General features: G+C 35.1%; 2 protein-coding genes across 7 annotated transcripts; one reads left to right on the plus strand and one right to left on the minus strand.

Annotated features, from left to right (window-relative positions):
- Nucleotides 1–1,687: 1,687 nt before the first annotated feature.
- Nucleotides 1,688–20,307, minus strand: LOC142546194 (formin-like protein 18). 6 transcript variants are annotated; one of them, XM_075653770.1, is made up of 19 exons: nucleotides 20,175–20,307; nucleotides 17,960–18,064; nucleotides 16,245–16,945; nucleotides 14,339–14,560; nucleotides 12,148–14,240; nucleotides 11,895–12,027; nucleotides 10,439–10,510; nucleotides 9,030–9,128; nucleotides 8,854–8,895; nucleotides 8,666–8,746; nucleotides 8,526–8,576; nucleotides 8,347–8,428; nucleotides 6,459–6,553; nucleotides 5,639–5,710; nucleotides 5,433–5,549; nucleotides 3,981–4,049; nucleotides 3,814–3,880; nucleotides 2,042–2,376; nucleotides 1,688–1,877 (listed from the first exon to the last, which is right to left on the minus strand). In XM_075653770.1, the coding sequence occupies exons 2-18, from the start codon at nucleotides 18,030–18,032 to the stop codon at nucleotides 2,195–2,197; spliced, it is 4,251 nt and encodes a 1,416-aa protein (XP_075509885.1). In that variant the 5' UTR covers nucleotides 18,033–18,064; nucleotides 20,175–20,307; the 3' UTR covers nucleotides 1,688–1,877; nucleotides 2,042–2,194. The 6 variants fall into 6 exon arrangements, with proteins under 6 accessions (XP_075509885.1, XP_075509886.1, XP_075509887.1 ...); XM_075653771.1 differs by lacking the exon at nucleotides 20,175–20,307 and having other exon boundaries at nucleotides 12,148–13,396; nucleotides 13,487–14,240; nucleotides 17,960–18,283; XM_075653772.1 differs by lacking the exon at nucleotides 20,175–20,307 and adding an exon at nucleotides 17,064–17,133 and having other exon boundaries at nucleotides 17,960–18,283.
- LOC142547855 (omega-6 fatty acid desaturase, chloroplastic-like) lies at nucleotides 18,519–22,525 on the plus strand. Its single transcript, XM_075656316.1, has 9 exons — nucleotides 18,519–18,536; nucleotides 18,674–18,901; nucleotides 19,114–19,257; nucleotides 19,550–19,701; nucleotides 20,188–20,310; nucleotides 20,391–20,568; nucleotides 21,048–21,166; nucleotides 21,371–21,485; nucleotides 21,565–22,525. Exons 1-9 carry the CDS (start codon nucleotides 18,519–18,521, stop codon nucleotides 21,724–21,726), a joined length of 1,239 nt encoding a protein of 412 aa, XP_075512431.1. The 3' UTR covers nucleotides 21,727–22,525.
- Nucleotides 22,526–24,042: the final 1,517 nt, after the last annotated feature.

A 24,042-nucleotide genomic window follows, 5' to 3' on the forward strand; every position in this document is an offset into this window, starting at 1 on the left:
AATATTAGATATTCTTGTTAGAAAGAAAGATAATTAAATTTGACGAAGGCTGAACACCCAAAAAAATATTGTACAAAAAATTTTATTTTATAACATATAATTTCCACTTAATACACAAAACTAAATTCATGTTCGGGTGAACTAAATATGAAAAATTTTTATAAATGAATTTGATTTCTATGTAAAAGTTCATAAATTTATACTATATTATAAAGAGCACCTTTGAAAAAACTAGTGTGGTATAGCAACCCCAACATTGCAAATAACAGTCTTATTTTTAATTAATTTACTTATTACTTATTTCAAAATTTATACAACAAAAATGAAAATTGTTCACAAAAACAGACAATATATTTTTCTAATTAATGAAATAAATATTTTTAGTAACTATCACCAACAACTTAAATTTTTTTTAAAAAAATTAAAGAAACTGAGATGTGAAATCCGGGGTCGAAGAAGATGATGAATAATCGCAGGTGCCATGAGATAGCATGGACAAAGAACGGATCTGAGCAAGCTTCTAGACGAATGACAATATGAATTAGAAGGCATTCTAAGACTATACATGTACGGGACTGTATAGTATAACATTGAGTTCTTAAAAAATTAATAAGTATTATTCATACCAACAAAACACATCTTATTTTCGAAAGCTCGTAACTTCAAAACTTCAAAATGAAGTGTGCTTGAGTTAGAGTAATTTGTGATAGATGACCTCCCTGTGAAGTTTTTTAGGAAGCATGTAAGTGAAGATACAAATACAAATTGAAAAAATTTGTGCTGATACAATTAAGACAATAATCAAATAGAGGACATCACACGAGAGCCCGTATAAAACCAAGAACAATAATAATTAAAATATAACAGAAAAAAGATAATGTCAAATTCCAAATTTTCTCACTAAAAAATATTAAACCTAAAAAAACGCTTATCTACACACACGTGCGTATAAAGTCACTGAAATGTTCCAAAATAAATTCACAAGAGTGTGAAAATCATTAGTATGATTTTATAAAAGTCAATAAAAATATGTCAACTACACAAAAATTTATTATTTTTTTAAAAAAGTTGAATCTCAACGATGAATGATAGTTTATATTGCTCAAATTCAGCATGTTATATTGCTCAAATTCAGCATTTATAATTTTTAAATGTAGTTGTATTTTTTTTTTATTTTTTGTAAATAAGACAAACCTCATGGATGGTTATGTAATCATCCGTGCACTAAAATACTATGGCAAAACTGAACCTAAATCATCGATGTAAATATATTTATCTTGTTATATTATTATTTTTATTATTTTATATATACAAAATTTTATAATATTTTGTTATCAAGTTTTAACATATACATTTAGTAAAAGTAACAATTTCCTTTAAAAAAAATCAATTAACAATTTTGGTTCCAAAACCGTAACCATAATCATGAATAAATTAATCCTAACCATTAAGATTTTATAGCCTACATAAACAACTTAAATAATATACGTAAACTATTTAATATATATATATATACATATATATATATATATATATAAGACCTCATATTTATTTATTTTTATATAAGAAACCCAAACCTTTTGATAAATTAAAAATCAAATAATCCTTGGATACTGCTAGTTCTGCCCCTAACAATCGTTCAAAGTACAGAATTATTCAAAAATAATATAATTTCAAAAAATTTGGAGATCAGTTAACCTGAATAAATTGCAACCACTTGAAATGCGTACTGTACAAAGTCCAGAAGAAAAATTATATAATTTATACAAATGAAAATACATAACAAACATAATCTCTGAGGTGTTAACTTGCATTCTCTCCAGCCAGGAAGATATGTACATGAACTTATCATTAACAAAATTGTAGACACCCAGACTCTGCAAAATGAAGATTATCAAAGGAATTAGAGCAAAGTTTCGGCTACGAAATCTTAGAAGCAACTAAAACAAAAAATAAAAGACGAAAAACAAAAGCACAAAAAAAAAAAATTGGAAAGCTATAAATTTAGGAGTGTTTTATCTTTACAATGTCTAATCTTCACCTGTTATGGCCGTCAAATGTCCAAAGCAAAGGTAACGTTCATTGTGACTTAGGGACGATTTTTGGCCAGATGCAGTGTCTTGTCAGATTGAAACAATCGTATATCCGTCTTAGTTGAACACGGTCCGAGAGTCCAAGGTTATTTCACATCGAATCATTTGACGCTCTTGACTCGGGACAAGATCAAGTTCCCGATATCTTTTTCGGTTGCGTTTATCTTTGATTTCTCAGCTGAAGCCTCCTTTTCTGCCTTCTTTCTCTCAAACTCCAGCTGCTTGCAGTTTTCCTCGTTGGATTTTTTGAACATTCTCACAAAGTTCAGTAGCGTTGAAATCACTGCACCGTGTTTCAGGTAAAGGAGATTAGGACAAACATGAACAACAAAGGCGTATAACATTGAAATTCTACCATGTGTTTCAGGTAAAGGAGATTAGGACAAACATGAACAACAAAGGCGTATAACATTGAAATTCTACCATGACGTTACGCTTGAATTGATGGATTTGATTTAGGAAAAGATTCGAGGGATGAAAAATACATTAATAATTATTACTAAAATTACATAAATTGACATATAGTGGATTTAAAATTCACTTTGGTTACATTTGGATCGATGGTTTTGAAACTAAGGATTTCAAATCCATTGCTTCGTCTGGGTAAATTTTAATTGACAATGAATTTCAAATATCAAATAAATATTTTTTGAGTAACTGTGGTGGATTTCAAATTCGTCTTGATATAGAGTCATTTCAAATCCTTCCTTTAAATTCTCCCTCAAATCTAAATCCTCCAATTAATTTTGTCAATCCAATCAAATTTGAAATTCATAATCTCAAATCCATCCATCCAAGCACAAACTCACATGCTAGAACATGTTCTATAAAGTTGCTTCTGGACGGGGTTAAAAGAGATATGCTTGATAGGGGTACACCAAATCACTGTATCAAAATTTGAAATTTATTACAAAAAATTTTATATTCATGTAAAAAAGATCCCAAAAAAATTATGGATCCTACGTTATAGTTTTGAATTCCATTAATTTCAAATCCTTCAATTCAGTCATTTTTTCTAAACTGGGGCTACACGTTCAGCAACTCGAACTTTCAAATAATATGATGGTGGGAACCACTCACCAACCAAAACCCAAATAAAAAACAAAAACAAAATATCCATTGCTCTATCGCATGCTCATGACACAAATCAATTGACAGATTTCACTTCAACTTAAATCTGCCAAATGACCAACTTAAGACGCGCTAGCTCTAAACCATATGTAGCAACAATATCCCCAGAAAAAATCAACAATCTACTATATCAGCTTTTGTTAAAACCATTGATCAACGAGTTGAGTATTTACAGTTTTACCAAAATTCATAGTTTGTAATAACAGTGCAACCCACATCCTTTTAAATTGTACTGTATCACAAACGTCACGTTTCAACTGCTTGAGTAATTGTTGCTTCCTAACCGCCAGCCCTCCCAATAATAATACTAACTTAAAACATATGGAAATCAAATACACGACTTTGGTTTTTGATCACTTACAATTTCCTAAAAATTATAGCTTTTAATAATTATGTATATCATATCTTTCTGACTTCCATGGTCCAGTAGACCACATCCCATATTTTGATGGCGCTATCAAAAGGACGAATTTTCGCTATCTTACAAAGTTTACAGTTTTTTATTCCACTATGCATGCTATCAATGTTATGGTTGACCCATAATCCATGAAAATACATCCATTGTAAACAGAGTGGAACATAAGATTACCTTGCTCAAATGGGCAGCGAGATGGGTCCTCACCAAAATAAAGGATCAATGCATCCACATTTCTACCCTGTACAATCAAATATTAGATCAACAGCGAAGAATGTTTGCTGAAGATATAACAGCATACAAAACCTAGGTCATTATTGTGAAAGACGAGCAACACATACCACTCCAGAATAAAGTGAAGCCAAGGACCTCACTTCACCTTCAGAGAAACTAAGAAACTCCTTCAAAGCCTGAACAGAAAAACAGCAATTATTTGTAAACGCCTATGTCGAAAAGAAGGCACAAGTATGTGATTGCTTAGATTTAATAGTTTCATCATTTGGAATAACGCCTGTTCTTCAAGCTTATATACAAAACAAATCATAGAGCCAGGTGACATGTCCATAACTCAATCATAGTCTAGCCATTTCCTGCAGGCACCGCTGCAACTGCTGGCCATCAGATTTCCAGGGCGTTCGTATCATCAACATTTCAAAAAAATTACATTACAAATTACCCTCCTGACCCTAATCAGTCAGGGCCTAATATTTGTCCGATAATGAAAGTATTGATACAACTTTATGCTAGCATAGCTTAACAACAGTCATTTGCTACAACTTTCCAAATCAGTTTAACTGATCCACCGTATGAAAGTCAAAGTTAAGTTACATTAAGGTATTGATGTTCTACGGATATCAAATGTCAGATAACGGATGCTATTTAAGTTCTGACACCTATAGTATTTTATGACAGGTGATACCACCTTTTGGTTGGCTCATCTTTTGCACCATTCACCGGCTGCCTTCATGTTTCGTTGTTGTGGAAGAGTAATAAGAATGTTTATGTAGTATAAATGTCGAAGTTCTCAGAAGTAGATGAGGATTCACATCTCAGCCCACGATACCAGCTAAAATAGAGGAAGCATACCGGCATTTTGTTCCAGGTTGATTTTTATTTACCATGTATATTTCTTATTACATTTTATGTATTTTCAGATTTTATCAAACTTGATCAACGAAGTGCAAACCAAAACTGATTCTCTCAAAATAAATTAATATACACATGGAACAACATTGGCAAGCTAACAACAGAACATAGTCGTGAGAAATCACTCTTACGGCACTCAAACTGCATAATAAGTCAGAAAGGAAGCCAAAGTAAGCAAGTACAACTATTATAATGGCTGAAAAAGGAGACACTGATGAAATGATCCAGAATTTTCCAGGAAATACTCTCTACTGGTGCAGTATGAGCGAAAATAAATAGAATTTTATTCTGTCTTCAACTCCTATTTTATCCTAAAAACCACAGTTGATTTAACTTTTCAAATACTTATTTGTCTGGACCCAGCCTGCTGGAAATGGTTACCAATTTTTAACCGCAGAGTAAATGCTCATGTGTGACTCGTTAGCAGGACATAAACTTGGATGTGAAAAAACAAGTAAAAGAAATAATACCACCTTGAAACCATTTAAGTATTTAAATATGCCTTGTATAGAGAAAAATAAAATGAAGAAAAATAAGTACCCTAGAAATCTGATAAGGACCAAACATTGAATTTTTTTAAATAAATATATAAATCTGGTTGACGAAAATTAATAAGAATTGTTGCTTGGATATTATCAACAAATTACCTTGCGGAAATTGTCAGACGCGGGTCCATCATTTTCAGACATGGATAATTCCTGCACAACTTTTTCAAGACCTTTGCTAATGGCTTGCATTTCCTCGGCCAAAAATTTCAGTTGTAACTGGACAAAATTGTCCACTTGAGATGACAAATGCCACATATCATAATAAATTAAAAATTTTAATACTGGTATAAAATTCTTTAACGTACCTTTGAGGCACGTTCCAGGCTAGACAGATCTTGCCAAAAATCAAGAAGCTCTGGTAGTTTATCAGCAAGTACCTGGAGCGAAAAAAAAAATTTCATTATCACATTCATGAAGTCAAATGTTGTCTTTGATTGCAGCTAATCATAATAAGCAACCACCACAGAAAAAGAAATGTGGTACAAACACCAAGTACAGGGAAAAACTAATGCAACCACGAATTGTTGCTTGGTCTGGATGGTCAATTTGATAAGAAATGATAACTCTCACAGAGTAGGACAGGTAAAACAAATAGTACACAAAAGTCATTAAAGTTTCCCAAACGCCAGAAATATAAGAAAGAAAAGGAAGCAGAAAAGGCAGGGCAGGGCGAGGATTATTAATGCATGATATCTTTTTTTACTGCGTCCGCTTCACATGTACTAACATAAGATATTGTACATCTCGACATCAGAAAAAACTTTATATGCAAGTATCAGTAGGACCCCTATAACATTTCCATCCACTATGAGTTTAGAAGACAAGTACATAAAACTGCTTTGTGATGAGTCCACAATTTAAAATATTTGAAAATAAAAATAAAAGAAACAAAAAAACGAAACAAAGCAAACACTTGTGTTATCTGATGTACACTTCACTAATCAGTGAAACTAATGATTTCAAATTGTAGTTCTGTACCAGAAGATCATTTCCCCCTCTGTTATGAAATTTCTAGCAGCAGATCATGCTACTTTGCAAAACTAATGCAACCAGAGATTATTCATGCTATTCTCAATTGTACTATTTTTTGTCAGAAGCTAGCCAAAAAGACATTTTGATGCATACCTTGCAAAGATAATGCATCAATGTCATCTTGTTGTTCCTGGCACGTGTTTCAGTAAGTTTTAGCAGGCTATCCAACCTGAACCCAATAGCAGAACCTGTCATTATCTCATGATTAGACTCGATAATTACAGAAGTATTTGTAATAAAAAGAGTGTAAATAAATCAAATGTCTCATTCTGACAAATATTAAATGACATTGCTACACTAAAAATTTCATAAAGGAGAAAAAAGTAGTGCCCTTGTCAAATTCCGTGACTTAACTACATATATATGCAATAGTCGGAAAGTAATTGTCAAGTTTCGGCCCTGGTATAGTTCCCAAATTCAAGAGCTGGGTGATTTTTAGTCACTCATAGATGAACCACATACATTTTCATTTTCATCCAAAATTTTCAGTTTTATTCCATGAGGTAGTGAAACATAATTAAATCTACTGAAAGCTTGAGAAGAAGAGGAATAGGCAGGAAACTTTGTTAACAGTTCTTGGAAAGGCCCAGTGTATATATACTCTCAACCCATTCTAAAAAACATCTTACCTATTATTTGATCCCCTTTTATCAGTGCCCAATCTCATAATACCAGGCCTGGTTCACCTGGATCAAACTTAGCTAAAACTGTTTCCCAGCATCTTGACAACGTTGTATTAAAAGATCGGATTCCGAATATAACAATTCCAAAAATTCAACCCCACGTTAAACACGGGACAAAATATTAATCTCCAAACGAAACCAAATCATCTGATGTAACAAATGTAGTAATTAAATCCCGAAACTTGTGCTCACAGGAAATAAAAATTTAAACTATAAATAAACTCAGTCACGATCTTGAATTTGACGATTAAAGGAACTTGTATCCTTGTTTGAATAACTAAAAAATACCAACTTTGTTTACGTTCAATACTGTGTTTCTTATTTTTTTAATGATAATCAATAAAATAATTGAACATTGTTAAATCTGGACCTGATTTTTGCAAGACAGGGAAATAGGTTATCATGAAGGTTGTTTTTTCTTTGCTTTCCTTCATTAAGTCATCATTCCAGAAATGATGCATCGAAGGGACATTTCTCCACTCAATCCCGTTCACAAAGGTATTGTGCTTCTACCAAGCAAGTTCCAATCATACTAACTGCCACATACAAGAGGGGCCTCTCGACCAATCCAAAGCCAGCATTTCCTATCTAGCAAGTTCCAATCATTCTAACTGCCACATACAAGTGGGACCTCTCGACTGATCCAAAGCCAACATCAAATTCCACGACAAACTCGTGAGGGAAAAATCAACCAAGAATGTAAACCTTAACAGTTGAGACATTTTCATTAACAAGAAGAGTTAGGAAGATATCTTGGGACACATCCTTTCATGGATTCCATATCTCAGAACTACATACAAAAAAATTGTGTCCACTGATAATCTCAGTCCACACTAGCTTTACACAGACAAAAGAATCCTTGGGGGTCCAACAACAGCTCACTTTTTCACCAAGCATAGTATACTGTATGCATGCCTGAGCCTACTATCATGGGCACAATGGAAAACTTAAATGAAACAAATATTACTGTAGATCTCTACCAGTTCGACCTCCAATGCATAACCCAGGGGCAGGTGAAATTATTATCTCCACCGAACTTAGTCATTTTGTAACCAAAAAGCTACATGACAGTCAAACCCCCACTTTATCAAAAGATAAAATATCAATATTTACAAAGTCTTGACTTATATCCCCATTAAACAGTTCAATATCAAACCAAATTTTAATGCATAGCTGTCCATCCATTTAAGGTTTCAGTTGACTAAGCGCTCTATTATTCTTAGCATACCAATGAGGATAAACAGTTAACATCACAAAAAAGACTTGAGAAAAACAAGGCACGGATATATTTAACTGACCTCTAGCAGTTCCCTGGTTCAAGGCATTACCAAGAGAGAGGATTGTTTGCATTATTCTTTTTAACTTGGAGGAACCCCTAATCTGATGAGAACAAGGTAGCAAAGATGTACATGATATCAATATAATACACCATATACTAAAATATTATGACTTAGATAATAAGGCAAAATCCATTTGCCTGATCTGATGCAGAATTTACAACATTCAAATTATTCCTGAGGTCAGAAACCTGCGAGAAGACCCAAACGAAACAAAATAATCATGAATAATTAAACCCCAAAAAAGTGGAAACCGGTATCTGACATACTGAATTCTAACCTGGGAGGAAAATTGAATCTTGAATGAAAAAACTCTCAGCTTAGACTCTATCCTTGGCACTTGCATCAACGCTAGAAAGAACTGAGGTTTTGAAGAAGACCAAAAAAATATTCATATTTCTTGTAGTGTAAGTTTCCACGTATTGAAATCACCAGAATCAGTTCAAAAAATCAACAGATTAGACAGACCTGTTCACATTTTCCTAAACTACCTTTATCCCCAGTATAACCCTGGAAACATAAAATTGTGGTTAATCTCCTGACAAAATTGTCAAATAACTTTCCGAAACTTGCATTACGTCTGTCTGCACAAGTTGTACTGATAAGGATACTCAAGAGATTCTAGACATAAAAATGCATCTGACCTTGAGTATCTGCATCTCCTCTTTGGTTGGACAAAACTTAATGAGGTTGTCAACCTGATCAACATCTAATGCCGAGTCTTCCAATGAAAGTACAGAGCTCTATGAAATTGCAGAAACGATTATCACAAAACCACGGAAAGGAGGCATGTATAAGAAATTGCAAAGTTTGTAACCAAAAAATATAAAACAAAGAGTAACTAAGTCACATGATGCACATGAAAAACACAAAAATACCCATGGGATGTGCATTCAACATTTCTGATTTAAAAAATAGCATTCTGATTTCTGCTCATTTAAGAAGTGTCTTGACTCATTGAGAATCTTTCTGGTATACTGACAAATAGGATATAAAACACACATACACAAACACACAGAGCAACTAAAAGGATACAATCCATAAAGGCACCTGATAGATGTAATACATATAATTTATTAATGGAATTGTGCTTTACTAGTTGGTTTTAACTGTTGTTTTCAAGATAAATAATTCCACTTGTCAATTGTCATCGCATTTGAAGTGATAAAATATCGGCGTAAACATACCAAAAAGGCCAAACCAATTGAGAAATAAGCACGAATCTTGACTATACCACACCGGAAAACTACTAATAATGTAGTATGCATTAGTCCCACGCGAAATTCATGTGGACCCATATCTAATTGTGTTCTGAAGATGTCAGGTTATAGTTCCTCTATCCATTTTAATCTAGAAAACAATTTTTTGACCGAATTTGAAAACATAGGTCATCAATAATCCCCACAAGCGGCCGCTCGAGAAAAAGTATGAACATTCACTTAAGGCAGGTTTCTTGAATTAAAGAATACACAAATTTAGGTGGGAAAAAATCCTAGAAAAATCAAAACTAAATGAAGAGATCAATGAAAACAAGGATTCAATGTTCATATTTATTCTCTAGTACTTTGAATAAGATACGAAAGGTGAATAAGATAAGTTCTTGCAATTGACGATGTTGTACTTTGAATATCTATCTTTTTGTCTCAATCAGTTATCATCTTATTATTGTTGTCAAACTATATTATAGCGGATCCAGGGCTCTATGTTTTGGAGATCCATAAATCTATTGAATTCAATTTCATAATTTTTTTCCTTCTCGACATGATACTAATTTCATATCTCTCTATTTCGTGCAAAAGCTCTTGTTCCTGTTAGCGCTACCACAGGGAAGACTTTACATAAGCCATACCTATTTCTCTAATTTTTCTTTTTAATGGTTCTTTCTGGCTATTTAGTTATGGGTGCTTGAATACTTATAGAAATAGGAAAAATAAACTGTTAATAAATCAGTATGTTGAATATTTATATCATTTGAGTGTAACTGACGGATGCTGATCAATACAGAAAAACTTGTTTGAACTCCGAGACTGATTTTGAACAAGGAACAACTCACCAGTAAGTCGTGCAAGGGTATCTTCACTTTTGAAAGCACGATCTCACAATTGTATGCACGCCTATGATCTATCTGCAAAGGAATTTGAAATGATTCAAGTTTCACAATCATTATCCTCGGAAACGAATTCGCTCCATAATTTTTATCTGGATGAATAGAGGGGTAGGAAACAGCTGGAAAAATAATCCTCTAATTGCATCAAGAAGACAGTAAAGTTAATATCATAATAGGTATGGAGTAGTAAGGGATGCAGCAAAAGGTCAATTTGTAACATGCAATGTTGACTCGTCAAACAAAAGAACAATAGAAAATTAATCACGAAAAGCTCCATCATCAAATTTTGGTAACAAAGAAAGACACATATATAATCTTAGATGTGATAAAAATGTGGACATATTACAAATTGCTTGTCTGAACAGCAAAGCTTAATTAATACAAGAGATTACATTTTTGTTCTTGGTACATAACAGGAGAATAATTAATTAATTAAAAATGGAAAATGTATTGAGTTATTATCAAGCAACGAATTCAGGATGTTTTTGGTCGGTAGTCTGATAAAATGTATTGAGTTATTTTCGAAAATCCATGTTCCTCAGTCTAAAGAGAAAATCAAGCGATAAACAAACTAATTATAATCTCTTACCGAGATATGAATGCAAACGCACGTCTAAAAAGGATTGGTATGACAACTTATATCTTTTGGGCTACATATTGGACATCAAGAATGAGGGCCGGTTCACTATATAACTTTTGTGGGAAATTCATCTAGGATATAGTGGCTTACAACAGTTTCTCCACAAACTACTTCCTGCACTAACAGAGTGTTGATTTATTTTGTCATAATTTCATATGAAACTTTAGTGTGAAAATTTTGTCTGGCATTTGCCAGTACTGAGTGTTCTATGCTCTATGCAGTGATAAAACTGATGTTCTTTTTCTTTTTCTTTTTCTTTTTCTTTTTTTGGCTCAATTGAATAATGCTCCGCAAGAGTTTGTCTCGTTAGACGTTAGGAAAAACTAATGATGCATTACCACAATCCTTGACATATTGTGAAATCAGGAGAAATGGAATGCAATAACTCACATATTAATCAAGAGCAGTTTCTAATGTAAAGGGAAACTAGACAGTTGACTAGAAAAAATCACACTGCACACTACGAAGGCAACAGTAATCTCAAATCAAGACAAGAACTTTCTAAGGAACATTTCAATGTAAAATTAAGAGAGAAAACTGAACATCCACGATCTAAGTTAAGAAACAACATCCACAGGATGAGAAAATGCAAAACACAGAAAAATTCATGAGTATTGCACGTATAAATTGATCCAAATGACGGTCCATTCAACCAATCAGAAAGGTCAAACCTATATTACAGTAAAATTATACCTAGAATGCTATTTAAAACAAAATTTGAGGACTAGTCATACAAGCAAAGGCATGAAGAACATAAATCACCAGTTGCACTTTTTCAGATTTATTTGCCATTGAGCCTCGTGAACTAAGTTTTCTGCCTGAGTGCCCTTGATCAGGATTTGGAATTGCTGCAGAGAAGAGAGACTCAAGTTCTGAAATATCAATCTCAGGAGCCCTAGAAAAAACACATTAACGAAGTAAGAACAATATGATAACATGAGAATCCAAAAACACACCCAGAGGAGGGGTGAAGTACAAAGTCATTCAATCTCAATCACTAGAGAAAAATACATACTTGGAAGCTTCACCAGATTTTTGTGTTTCTGCCCACAAGCTTCCTGAAACCGCCCTAGATAATTTTAGCCAATGCAGTGGCTTTAATTTCTTTGTTTGGTTATTCCTAGAAGTGAGAGTGCGTGACAGCAAAGATTTCCCTTTTACTGCAGGAGGAGTAATAGAAGGTGGCGGAGGAGATGGAGACCCAGGGAAACTACTAGCTCTAGTAGCCATAGTTGTTACATTTGAAGCTTCTTTATAAGAATTGAGTGGAGGAGGAGGGACCGAAGGAATGGAATGAGCGTGTAAAGTAGGAATGCGACCATCTTTTGCAGAAAGAGCTGGGACAGGAGGTGGGGGTGGGGGAGGCATTGAAGATGGTCCCTGCCCAAAATGAAATGGAGGAGATGGAGGAGGAGGGTCTCCTCTTATCGACGAACTCTCACCGGGAGTTATTGGAGGAGGAGGAGGTGGAGGTGGACAAGGTGTAGATCTTTTGGCTAAGCCATCCATCATAGGCGAGGCTAAGGGAGGTGGAGGTCGAGGCGGAGTTGGAGGAGCAACTACAGAACCTAAATGTTCCTTCATCGGGGAAATTGGAGGAGGAGGAAGAGGTGGAGGTGGAGGTGGAACGGGTACACGTCTAGTGGCTGAACCATCCATCATAGGTGTGGTTAAAGGAGGTGGGGGTGGCGGTTGAGGAGGAGGAGGAGTTGGAGTTGGAGGAGCAACTAAAGAACCTAAATGTTCTTTTAGCGTGGAAATTGGAACAGGGATTCGAGGTGGATGTATGGGTGGACGCCCACCTCTATCAAATAAGATCTCATTTGAAGGGACTAAAGGAGGTGGAGGTGGTGGACAAAGTGGAGGTTTTGTAGCCAAATTATTCATCAAAGGTGGGGTAATTGAAAGAGGAGATAGAGATAATGGCTCAAAGCCGGAGGATGAATGATCCATTGAAGGATCATCGGAATGGTGATGACCTGATATAAAAACCGAATCTTCCTTCAATGGAGCAGATATATGAGATGCAATTTTAAAAGTAACATATGTTGTCCAAGTACAAGAAAGAGGAGGAGATGGTGGTGGTGGTGGAGGTTCAGTTTTGGTTCTTTGAATATTATTTGGAACAAATGAATGGGAGAATGGAGGAGTAGAAACGACTCTGTCACATATCACGGCATCTTCAGTAGAGGAAGAATGATTGGGAGATCGAGGTGGTGGTGGTGGAAGGGATACAGCCCTAGAAACTTTAGCCATGTCTTCAGCTGAAAGAAGAGGTGACAATGTAAGAGATCTAAAAATCATGATGTTTTCATCACTCATAGGACTTTGAGTAAAAGAAAGGGATAAATCACCTGTGACTGTAGTGTCATCCTTTGAAAGTGGAGTTGAAACACTGGGCATTTCTGGGGACCAAAGAGGAGGACCAACCCCACTTCGGACATTTATCCTATCCTCCAAAGATGGAGTAAGAGGAGGTGGCGGCGGCGTCGGACTAACTCGAGACTGTCCAGGACCAACAACAAGATCATTTGTAGGTGGAATTGGAGAAGTTGAAAAAAAGGTGTTAGAAGACATTATCTCAGTTTCAGTTAGACAAGGACCTGCTCTAGCAATATCAATTACACGAGCATCAGAACCAAGCTGTTTAGCGTGTAAGAGATGCAAAGTTTTGACAGTTGATGTGAGCGGAGTTGGTTCTCCTGGAGGAACTGGTGTTGGCTTGGTGAATATTACTGCCTCAATTTTACTTGCTTGGGGATCAGCCTGCTTAAGCACATCTATATTTGAGGACACTTGGGGAGAAAAGTTACTCTGCTTATCTGAAGTTAAATTTGTTGGGCTCTCAGCACTATATTCTTGCATGGCAGGATGGTGATTTTCTGGAGACTTTTCTGAATGAGAATAAGCTTCAATGACAGCATTTGATAAAGATAAATTCTGGAGAACTTCAACAGCGGCATCTCCTTTTGGTACCAACCAATCCACACTACTAAACATCTCCTGAACTTTAGCAAATGCCTCCAATGGAAGCCCATCTTTCTCTTCAAAACAGGAAAATTCCAGAGGAACTGTGGAAGCAGCAGCATCCATCTCAGAGAAAATAACCTTTTTCCAAAAATGATTCGCATAATCACAATTATGACTTATTCCGAGTTAGAAGACATATTTTTAGCATCTATTGAACATGAGCAAAAAAAACATACCTCTGCCCTGAAGTCTCTAGGGAATCGATCTTTAGCATCCCACAATATGTCAATTTCAGCCCGGTTGAGTATTAAAATATTTGACCTAATAAAAGCTGTATTGAACATGACTCGGAACATCATCTCTTCTCTCTCCATGCCATCATGCAAATTGATGCACTCCAATACAACATCACCTTGGATGTGGCAATTGATATCAAGCTTAATTAATTCACATTCTGCCTGAAAATAACCCAATGAACAGGGGCTGAAATACCAAAATTTCAGGAACTTGTAAACACGGACATGCACACAAAGATAAACACTAATGTAACTAAACATGCCCAAAGACACTGTATTAATAACACTAACAGTATACCAACAAATAGAGTACTTGTGCATGTATATACATGCAAAATAGGGAGAAGGAGAAAAGGGAGGGGGGTAGATGAAAACCTACCCTTTCCCTTATATTCAAAATTGTAAACCAAATGAAGAAAGGAATTTTATTGGAAGTTAAAATGTGGTGTGTGTTCCTGATACAAGTACAGAGATACATGACACAAACTATTACTTCTAAAAAGCCTATAAAAAGACTTCGTTAACAATAACTTTAGCATTTTAACCTCAATGAAGAACAATAAAAGACTAGGTGTTCATTACAGGAAAAGGAAATCTCAATCCACTGATTCAAACACGATAAAACTCCAATACTTTGTCGCTTTCTTCAAACTACACATGTATATGCATGAACAAGTACTTGAATTTCAAGAAAATTGCACCACCGTGTTCTATTTCATAACAAAACAACATCTTTCTCATACTTCCAGTCTCCATTGCTTTTCAGCTCTCAATTTTGGATTATAATCGCCAGATGTTATTCAAATAACTGTGAACTATAGAATAATCTTACGTGAGTGATAGGCTTGGAACAATCATAATCAAAGTGGTTAAAAAGAAAAGAAAATGTTAGTAGCAAATGATTTAAGGGAGATTTTTATTCAACAGAGAATCCCCAATCCTCATAGAGCTAAGGCAGTGACTCACATCATAACACAAGTTGTATTTTGATTGACATCTGATGCAACACATAACCAGAAACAATGACTGAGAGAGGAGTGGCTTTCTCCTTGTACTTTAATATAGTTATCGTTTTTTAATGAAAATCGAGTTTTTTAACTGCCATCCTTCACTCAGTTATTGTACTTTTGCCAAATATGAATACCAACACATCAGAGTTCACCAGCTATAATGAATTTTTGTTTCCCCTCGCCCAATTGTTATTCAGAAGTCCCCTTTAGTTCTCAAATAAATGGAATTTTTTGCGTTTAAAGTTCATACTGTACATGAACTATGACCAAGTTTATCATTCATGTTGTTCATACAACTAATAAATGTGATCTCAATTGAGCTCTTATTATCTAAATAGTCCACAATGTTACTCCTACAATCTTTCGAACTAAAATACATTCAAGTATCCACAATCTAGCATTTTGGAAAGTCTCTCGAGCATATTGAATTGCCAGCACCCAGTCATATTGAATAACTGAATTCATTAGCCCAATACTTGTGTTATTACATTTCTTGTCTCATTAAAACACACTTGACTCACCTGCTGCAGGAGTTATAAATCAGAGCATGTTGTTAACAATGGACTATATTATTCGATATATCCATGTATGCAATGGCTTTGTTGTTCTAGTTTAGAATTCTGTCCATTTGATCAGTGTAAACCTTTACCAAAGTACAGTTTATAGATTTTATCATCCATTTTAAGTTCAAGAACTACTTATAGTCGGACAAATCCGGGATAAATGGATCTGTCTTCCTGCTAAATCAATCAAATAATTTCTGAGGTGATCAAACACACACGCGCACATATTTGGTCAACCAACATACACAATTGTAACAAAATGTAAGAGTTCACCTGCTTATAGTGTCGAACAACTCTACTCTTTTTTGGAGTTGAAAATAGAACTTTGGGTGTACGATCGGAAACAAGAAAAGGATCTTGTCCATATAAACGAAATATTGGTCTGCAGCCACCCTCGCCATCAAAATTAGGAATCATTCTAATGATGACACAATCCATGGTGAGTGCCCTGTCTAAAGGGGGCCATTCTGCAGCAATATTCCTCCTTGACACGTATTGCAGGTAGCGTAACTGAGAAGGAATAGGATTCAGCGGGGACAAGTAGTGCAAAAGCTCCCGAGGAGCTTGCTTGTACACCATGTCCAAGGTCTTATGCTCCCCACTATACAGCTTTTTGTAGATCAATAATGCAGCCAGCATGAAAGCCAAAACTGGCCAACCACCAATTTCACAGTGTGTGAGAAGCAGATTCTGCAGCCCAAGTGATAGCCAGCTTTCACTCGAACGGATAAAGTGGTGGATCATCTCCATTGGGAGCAATGGGCATCCTTCGTACTGCCGAGGGTACTCCATTATAGTCATATCATATTCTGACAAAGCATTCGCCATCTGGCTTTGGGTCTCCCCCTCTCGGAAGTTGAAAACTAGAATAGAGGCATCAGGATAGTTCTCCCTAAGTTGCGTCATTATTCCTCCCACATATTTCTTGTAATTTTGTTCTTCCCAAGTGTTGGTGGTAAAGCAATCATCAAATACTGTATAAATGATAAATGCCACAGGCACAACTTAGGCTCTTCAAATTGAATACAAAATTCATTGCAATTTGTTCATAAGCAACAATCTTTTAAGATATAAAACATGTTGTAAACTTACTAAAAAGTACTTCGTTGTCTCCCACAATAATATTCAGATTTGACTCATCGTGCTATGCATGATAATGACACTGTTCCACCGAACAAGATATCAATTTTTACTTACCACATTTTATCAACTCCATGCATCAAGTTTCAGCAGCTAACAAGGATTTCTATTGCTTTCTAATGCTGCTCAACCACGTATCAAGAATTTTACATTGCAAAATGTAAATTCACTCACCGATTTGACATCATAAATTCAAAATTTACTAGTTTAGACGCTTAATTAGTGAGTAATACATGCATTTGACTTATTATTTATACGTCATATGTAGAGTCAAGCACACTTGTATCATAAAATCCACGTATTTAGAGCGACAATTTCACATGTCACAACCTATGGTCAACTCCCATGCGTATATCCATAAAGCTAAGACAAAAATCTACACCACTTGAGCAATAGGTGCCTATTAGTAGTCCACAATCACCACAGTCAAATTTATTTTCCTTAATCCGTAGAACACCAATAGGTAGCTACATTTTGCTTAGCAATTAGCATCAACTGCTGTAGACAAAAAGGAGGACAATACCTTCACTCCCATAGCACCAGGCCACGTCGGAAAACTATGTTTACAAACTCTTGTTTTTTAAAAAAATTATTAATCGTGCCTCTTCTAACGCCCATTTTTTCATTACCCGTACCCAATTATTCAAAAGTAAAGCTAAACTAACCCACAAATACAACTCATAATCTCCTTACTCAAAGTATGTCTTAATTGAAAAAACCACGCTTTCGAGAAAATAGCAACAAAACCTTTCCAAAACTAATTTTCCATAAACATGCACGGCTTAAACGAAATAACCAAAAACAAAAATAGCTAAATATAGAAAAATGGAGACAGAGTCACAGCGCACCGTATACTTTCTCGCAGATCTCAAGAAGTCCATCCGGCGGCTTCCGGTAAAACAATTTCCGAAACAATGCCATTCCTTAACACCACTTTAACTCTTCCCCTCTCCCTACACAAACACACACACACATAAATGTAATTGTATACGCACACCTGAAACTATGAAATTAGATCAATAGCTGAGAAAATTTAAATAAAAGATTGCAAATTTCTATTTTGTTTATCGTGGGGTTCGGTTTTCTTGAAGCTACGGGAAAGCTCCGCCGATTTCTTCAGATGAATTTATCGAATTGATTAAACAGCCGACTCTGAAGCCATTGTCTTCCTTCATTTTAAGTGGCATTCTTGAGAAGTTTTGCTCTAAATTTGTTGGGATACAAGGAGGAACAATAAAATACAGAAAGTGCTGTTTCGATATTATAATTCAGAAGTCCTGAAAATCAGATCACAAGTTATTGCCATGTGCGCATTTGTGTGAATGTATACTGGAAAATGGACACAAATCAATCAATTTTTTTAAGTGAAGGCTAAATAATTTAAAGTCTGCTTCGTAAGGAATTTTTATGGCGATTTTTGTCCAAGTAAGTGTCCAACATTGGCATTGCTCAAACGTCCTGGATCGACAAGGCTCGTCTTTGCAGGCACGTTACTTTACGGTGTATATATAACATATTTGAATTCACTCTCTAATAAAAAAACAGGTACATATCTTTTGAAGTGGGAAAATCTACCTCAAAGAGAAACTGCACAGAAACTGTGTCTCATACCCTTTACAAGGTGTAAAATCGTGAAAGCGAGGGCTATCTCAGTGGCACCATCTCCAACTGATAGCGATAGCACAGAGCATAGACAGCAGTTAAGTCAAAATTATGGCTTTCGGCAAATTGGAGAACCCCTTCCAGATAATGTGACAATAAAGGATATAATGGATACAATCCCAAGAAAGGTACATTCACATAGGCACTTCTATAATCCATGCATTTTCTTTCTGACTTTTGCTCTAATGTAAGAAATTTTCTCTTGTACAGTTATCAGTTAATTATTTACTTTGCTGAAAAAGGTTGACAGGGTGGTTTTATACCCTCAACTTCTCACCTAGTTCTTATCCTGTAACTCTTTCTGGATGATATAATTATTTACTTGTTATTCGTGTAAAAGGTGTTCGAAATAGATGATATTAAAGCGTTGAAGTCTGTACTGATATCTGTAACTTCCTATGCTTTGGGGATTTGGATGATAGCCAAAGCACCGTGGTATCTTCTTCCTCTGTCTTGGGCCTGGACGGGAACTGCTATTACAGGGGTTTGTTATGTTCTTATATTTCCTATACAATTCATTGTTTTCTGACGATTGATCCTCAACAGAAGGAATCCATTCATCAAATCCTCACACCCCCCGGGAACATCAAATCTGGCCCAATAAAGGCAAAGGCCATCCGTGTTGCAAATTTTGCAACTTGGAAATGCTTTTAACTTTTTTGTGATCCTATAAATACCTTCTAGCTCTGAGAATCAACAGTGAATGTAAATTCACTGAATTCTTCTATGTACAGTGTTTTAAATTTTGTTGATGTTTACTCTCGGCTGTTGTGAAGTTTTTTGTTATAGGACACGATTGTGCACACAAATCATTCTCACGGAACAAATTGTTGGAAGATGTTGTTGGAACTCTGGCCTTAATGCCACTGATATACCCCTATGAACCATGGCGATTTAAGCATGATAGGCATCATGCAAAAACAAATATGTTAGTTTCCTGTTTCTTGATACTTTTCTTTTGGTAGAATCTCGATATCCTTTTATTTTTATTCAGTCCTTTGATCTAAATGTTGTAGGAGTCCAGTGGCTTACTGTGTGTTTCTAATACATAATAATTGGTGCTAAGTTTTTCTTATTACTCTAATACAAAATTTTAAAAATACGAAGTTTCTAGTTTGCTAACTTTGTTGTTAAATCGGAACTCGGATCAAGCAAATTAAAGGTGTTGAATTCAAATACTTAGGCAAACTAACTTTTAGAATTGAGACTTGTGTCCCTGCCAGCCGTAGATATGGACATTACTCATACAAGTGAATGATTCCAAATGCAGAAAATTCAAAGAAGTTATAATTTGTTATATAAGCTGGAGTAATACTTTAAAATAAGGGAAAATACTAAAATATAGAATTGCCAGTGAAGGAGGGGTAGAAAGAGAATGTGATCTGGGATAATTATATTCACCTTTATATTTCAGGTTGCTACAGGATACGGCCTGGCACCCTCTTAAAAGAGAGAATCTTGAGTCCTCACCAGCACTTCGAAAGGCGATTATCTTTGGATACGGCCCATTCAGACCATGGATGTCTATTGCTCACTGGTAAGATTCAGTACTCATATCATTTTAGAGTTTCATTGTAAATGTTGTTTATGTGTTTGGTTTCAAAAATGATCTTATAGGTTGACGTGGCACTTTGATCTGAAGAAGTTCAGATCTAATGAAGTTAACCGTGTGAAAATAAGCCTGACCTGTGTATTTGCTTTTATGGCTATTGGATGGCCGCTGATAATATACAAGACCGGAGTCATAGGCTGGGTCAAGTTCTGGTTGATGCCGTGGTTAGGCTATCACTTCTGGGTAATGCTTTTTTCTAACATCTTTCTTGATATTCTGCAAATGGTCCATTTCTTATGTTCTCAATATTAGGGAAGGCTTTTTGTAGGGTCGAGTGCCCACATCAAATGGAAAATTTTGAAATTTTACATGCAATATTTAAAAAATGCGAGTTTCACCTCCAAAATCATCCTTCGACCTTCCTTACCTCCTCTATCGATCTATCCAACCCCCTCTGAAAAAATGCAAGACATGGTGTTAAATTGAAACTACTTTTTAAAAAACTTTTGCCTTATTTACCGCGTTTGGATGGATTTTTCATAAACATCTCCTTTTTACCAAAATGGGAGAAAACAGAACCACGATCCTGACCTGATTTGTCAATCAACCTATCTTGCAGCTCGCCTCTCCTGTATCTCTCGTTCTGTAGGTTGGTTTTTGTATCTAAGTTCTTACTCAAAAGTTTTGAAATCTAACCCGAACTACCTGTTTGCATTTCACAGATGAGCACTTTCACAATGGTCCATCACACTGCGCCTCACATACCCTTCAAGTCCTCGAATGAGTGGAACGCTGCTCAGGCCCAGCTTAATGGAACTGTTCACTGCGATTACCCGAGTTGGTAAGAGTGCTACATTTCCTATCACCCTGAATCTAAAATGAATGAGATATAGAGGGAGAAGTTATTAATATCAAATCATTAACTAGTAGAAAAGAGAGAGAAATGTGGGTCAAAGATTTGGGACTAAACTTTAAGTTAAAGGTGCAATTCAATATCTTAAAATGTATGGTAGTCTCTTGATGAATCCATTTTTCTATGTGATAGGATTGAAATTCTTTGTCATGATATCAACGTACACATTCCTCATCACATTTCATCCAGAATACCTAGCTATAACTTGAGGGAAGCTCATAAATCGCTACAAGAAAACTGGGGGAAGGTATTATTATTACCATCCAAATTTCGATTAATTATGTTTGCTCATTTTCTATCAAGTTTTATTTCGAATGCTTAAACAGTACCTGAATGAGGCTACATGGAACTGGCGTTTGATGAAGACGCTTATGACCGTATGTCATGTTTACGACAAGGAACAAAACTACATCGCCTTCGACGAACTCGCTCCCGAGGACTCTCAACCAATCGCGTTCCTTAAAAAAGTAATGCCCAATTATGCGTGATGGCTGCACTGCGTTCTTGTTCGAATCTTGATTAATTGGTTGTCGAATTAGTTGTTACAGTCTCATATACAACAAGAAAGTTCATGTATTCTTACTCAATTTCTATAGAAAAATCAGGTATCTGAATATTGATAGAAAATACAAAGTTCTTGCCAGTGAAATTCGCTAGTCAAGTTCCTCTGGGCAATCTCTATGCTAGATGCGGCACTATAATTCTTTGCAGCAACAAACGAGGACAATCATAAATTCCCTTCTAATAATAATAACGTGATATTTTTGTGCTTCACTTGAAAGTTAAACCTTAATTCTCCCGTCGATGCATTGAACAACCCCATTCCTCCTCTGTCTCGGCCTAACCTCTCGCAGGCGCTAATCACAACATTCTTGGGATCGACCCAAATCGCATCTTCCACCCTTTGATAATCAAGACTAATAGGAGGGTGCTCCTCCAGCATCCAATCAATACACATGAACCATACTATCATGAGGCACACAGAAGCCATCACCTGTTCCGTCCCGTCCCCTGGAGCCCGCCCTACAATGAAACGAGTCAAATGGAGCCGATTCCCGTCAAATGGGCCCCACTTGGCAGTCATGACATGGTCCAAGAGGCCATGGGACAAGGCTTCACTGCGTACCAATTTCTCGGGAACATTTGAGGGTATGTGAAGCTCCCCTGGTCGGAGGAGATTAAGAAGGACCTCAACGCAATCCGAGTTTCGATCGATGAAAGGATGGAGCCGAAGATGGTTTGATGGAGAAGGGATGGATCGACTCCACAGTCAGCAAATAATTTATATATTGTTTCCCTTTTTTTTTATTATCAACTTATCTCACCTAATGTACAAAAAGTACCAAGACAACTTTTTTATATACTAGAAAAATACACGTGTGTTGCACGTAAAAACCTAAACTGTTGAAAATATATGTACGAAATTTTGATAATATTTAAATGAATTAAAACATGGCTAATAACATTTATCAACTGAAACAAACTAAGCCATAAAAAATAAAAAATCATGACCATAGACGGTATATGAATAAGAGAAATTATCTTATCCACTCGAAACACTTTCCAATATGCTTCTTGGTTGATTTTGAGAACTCAACAACTCTTTGTCGTAGTTTGTTATAATATGCATATAACTATTTTGGTATGCTCAGCAAGTATCTGATCGTCTTTAACATATATTATGTTATTTACAATCCTTATCCGAGATCTGACATGCTCATTGTTTGCTTCTTTATCACGACATTTTTTCGGTTTTCTACATTGTTTTTATCTGATAATCTTATTTTTCCGACTATCTTTTTTGTTGTTAAATGATTTTTCAGCTTTTGACAATCATCAACTATAAATCCTAAGAAAAAATGCTTTTACTCGCGATAAGTTTTCACTGTGACTAAAAGTATGTATAACTTATATATTCTTCAACAACAAAATCAATGAATGTTGTTGCACCTTCTTCAAATATTGTGATATTTATGATATCATTTTTATATATTTAGTATCAATATTATAAACATATAGCTATAAGGTTAATAAATTTTTAACAACTATTTCTCAATCATTGTGAGAAAAATGCTTGAAATCTCTTCAAATGGCTATATTTTAAAATGGTGTCCTCATTTAATTTGACGCAATTCAAGAAAGTCATATTGATCGTCATTTTTTGAAAGCTTTGAAATAATGATTGTGTGCATCATGTCATAAGGATGATATAGTTTCAATCTCATTTGTTGCGTTTAGAACATAATATTGTATTATTCGTTGAAACAAAACAAATTTTCTTCTATCAAGTTTATATTTTGTTTTATAATATTTTATATCTTGTGGAACGATATACAAAATTAATTATTGTATTTTAAAAATCTTGAGAAGAGATACGAATAATGTAATTAAGATATGCATATGAGATATCATTCAAATATATGTCAAAGTATTTGTCTTATTCAATATCACATCTAATAATATAACCATTTAGATTTCATGAGCATTTTATGATAGTCAAAATTAATTTGATGAAATATTGTAGAATTTTATTTGAATTTCAATAGTTGGCTAAGTGAATTTATTTGACGAGGAGTTTTCTATGCTACCATCATATATGTTATGAATTAGCTTGTTAGACACTTTGACTAAAAAAAGAGACAAAAACAATCTCGTAGTCACATCGAAATATATCGAGATAATATTTGAGGAAATAAAGTGAAACTGGCTTAATGTCTCAATAAAATGCACAAAATTTATCTATTATATTGTGTCAACAAAGCTTTAGAATTGTTCTCATACCATTATAAATAGAATGAGAATTA

The sequence above is a fragment of the Primulina tabacum genome, chromosome 5, assembly GCF_025594145.1.
Source record: "Primulina tabacum isolate GXHZ01 chromosome 5, ASM2559414v2, whole genome shotgun sequence".
Lineage (NCBI taxonomy): Eukaryota > Viridiplantae > Streptophyta > Magnoliopsida > Lamiales > Gesneriaceae > Primulina > Primulina tabacum.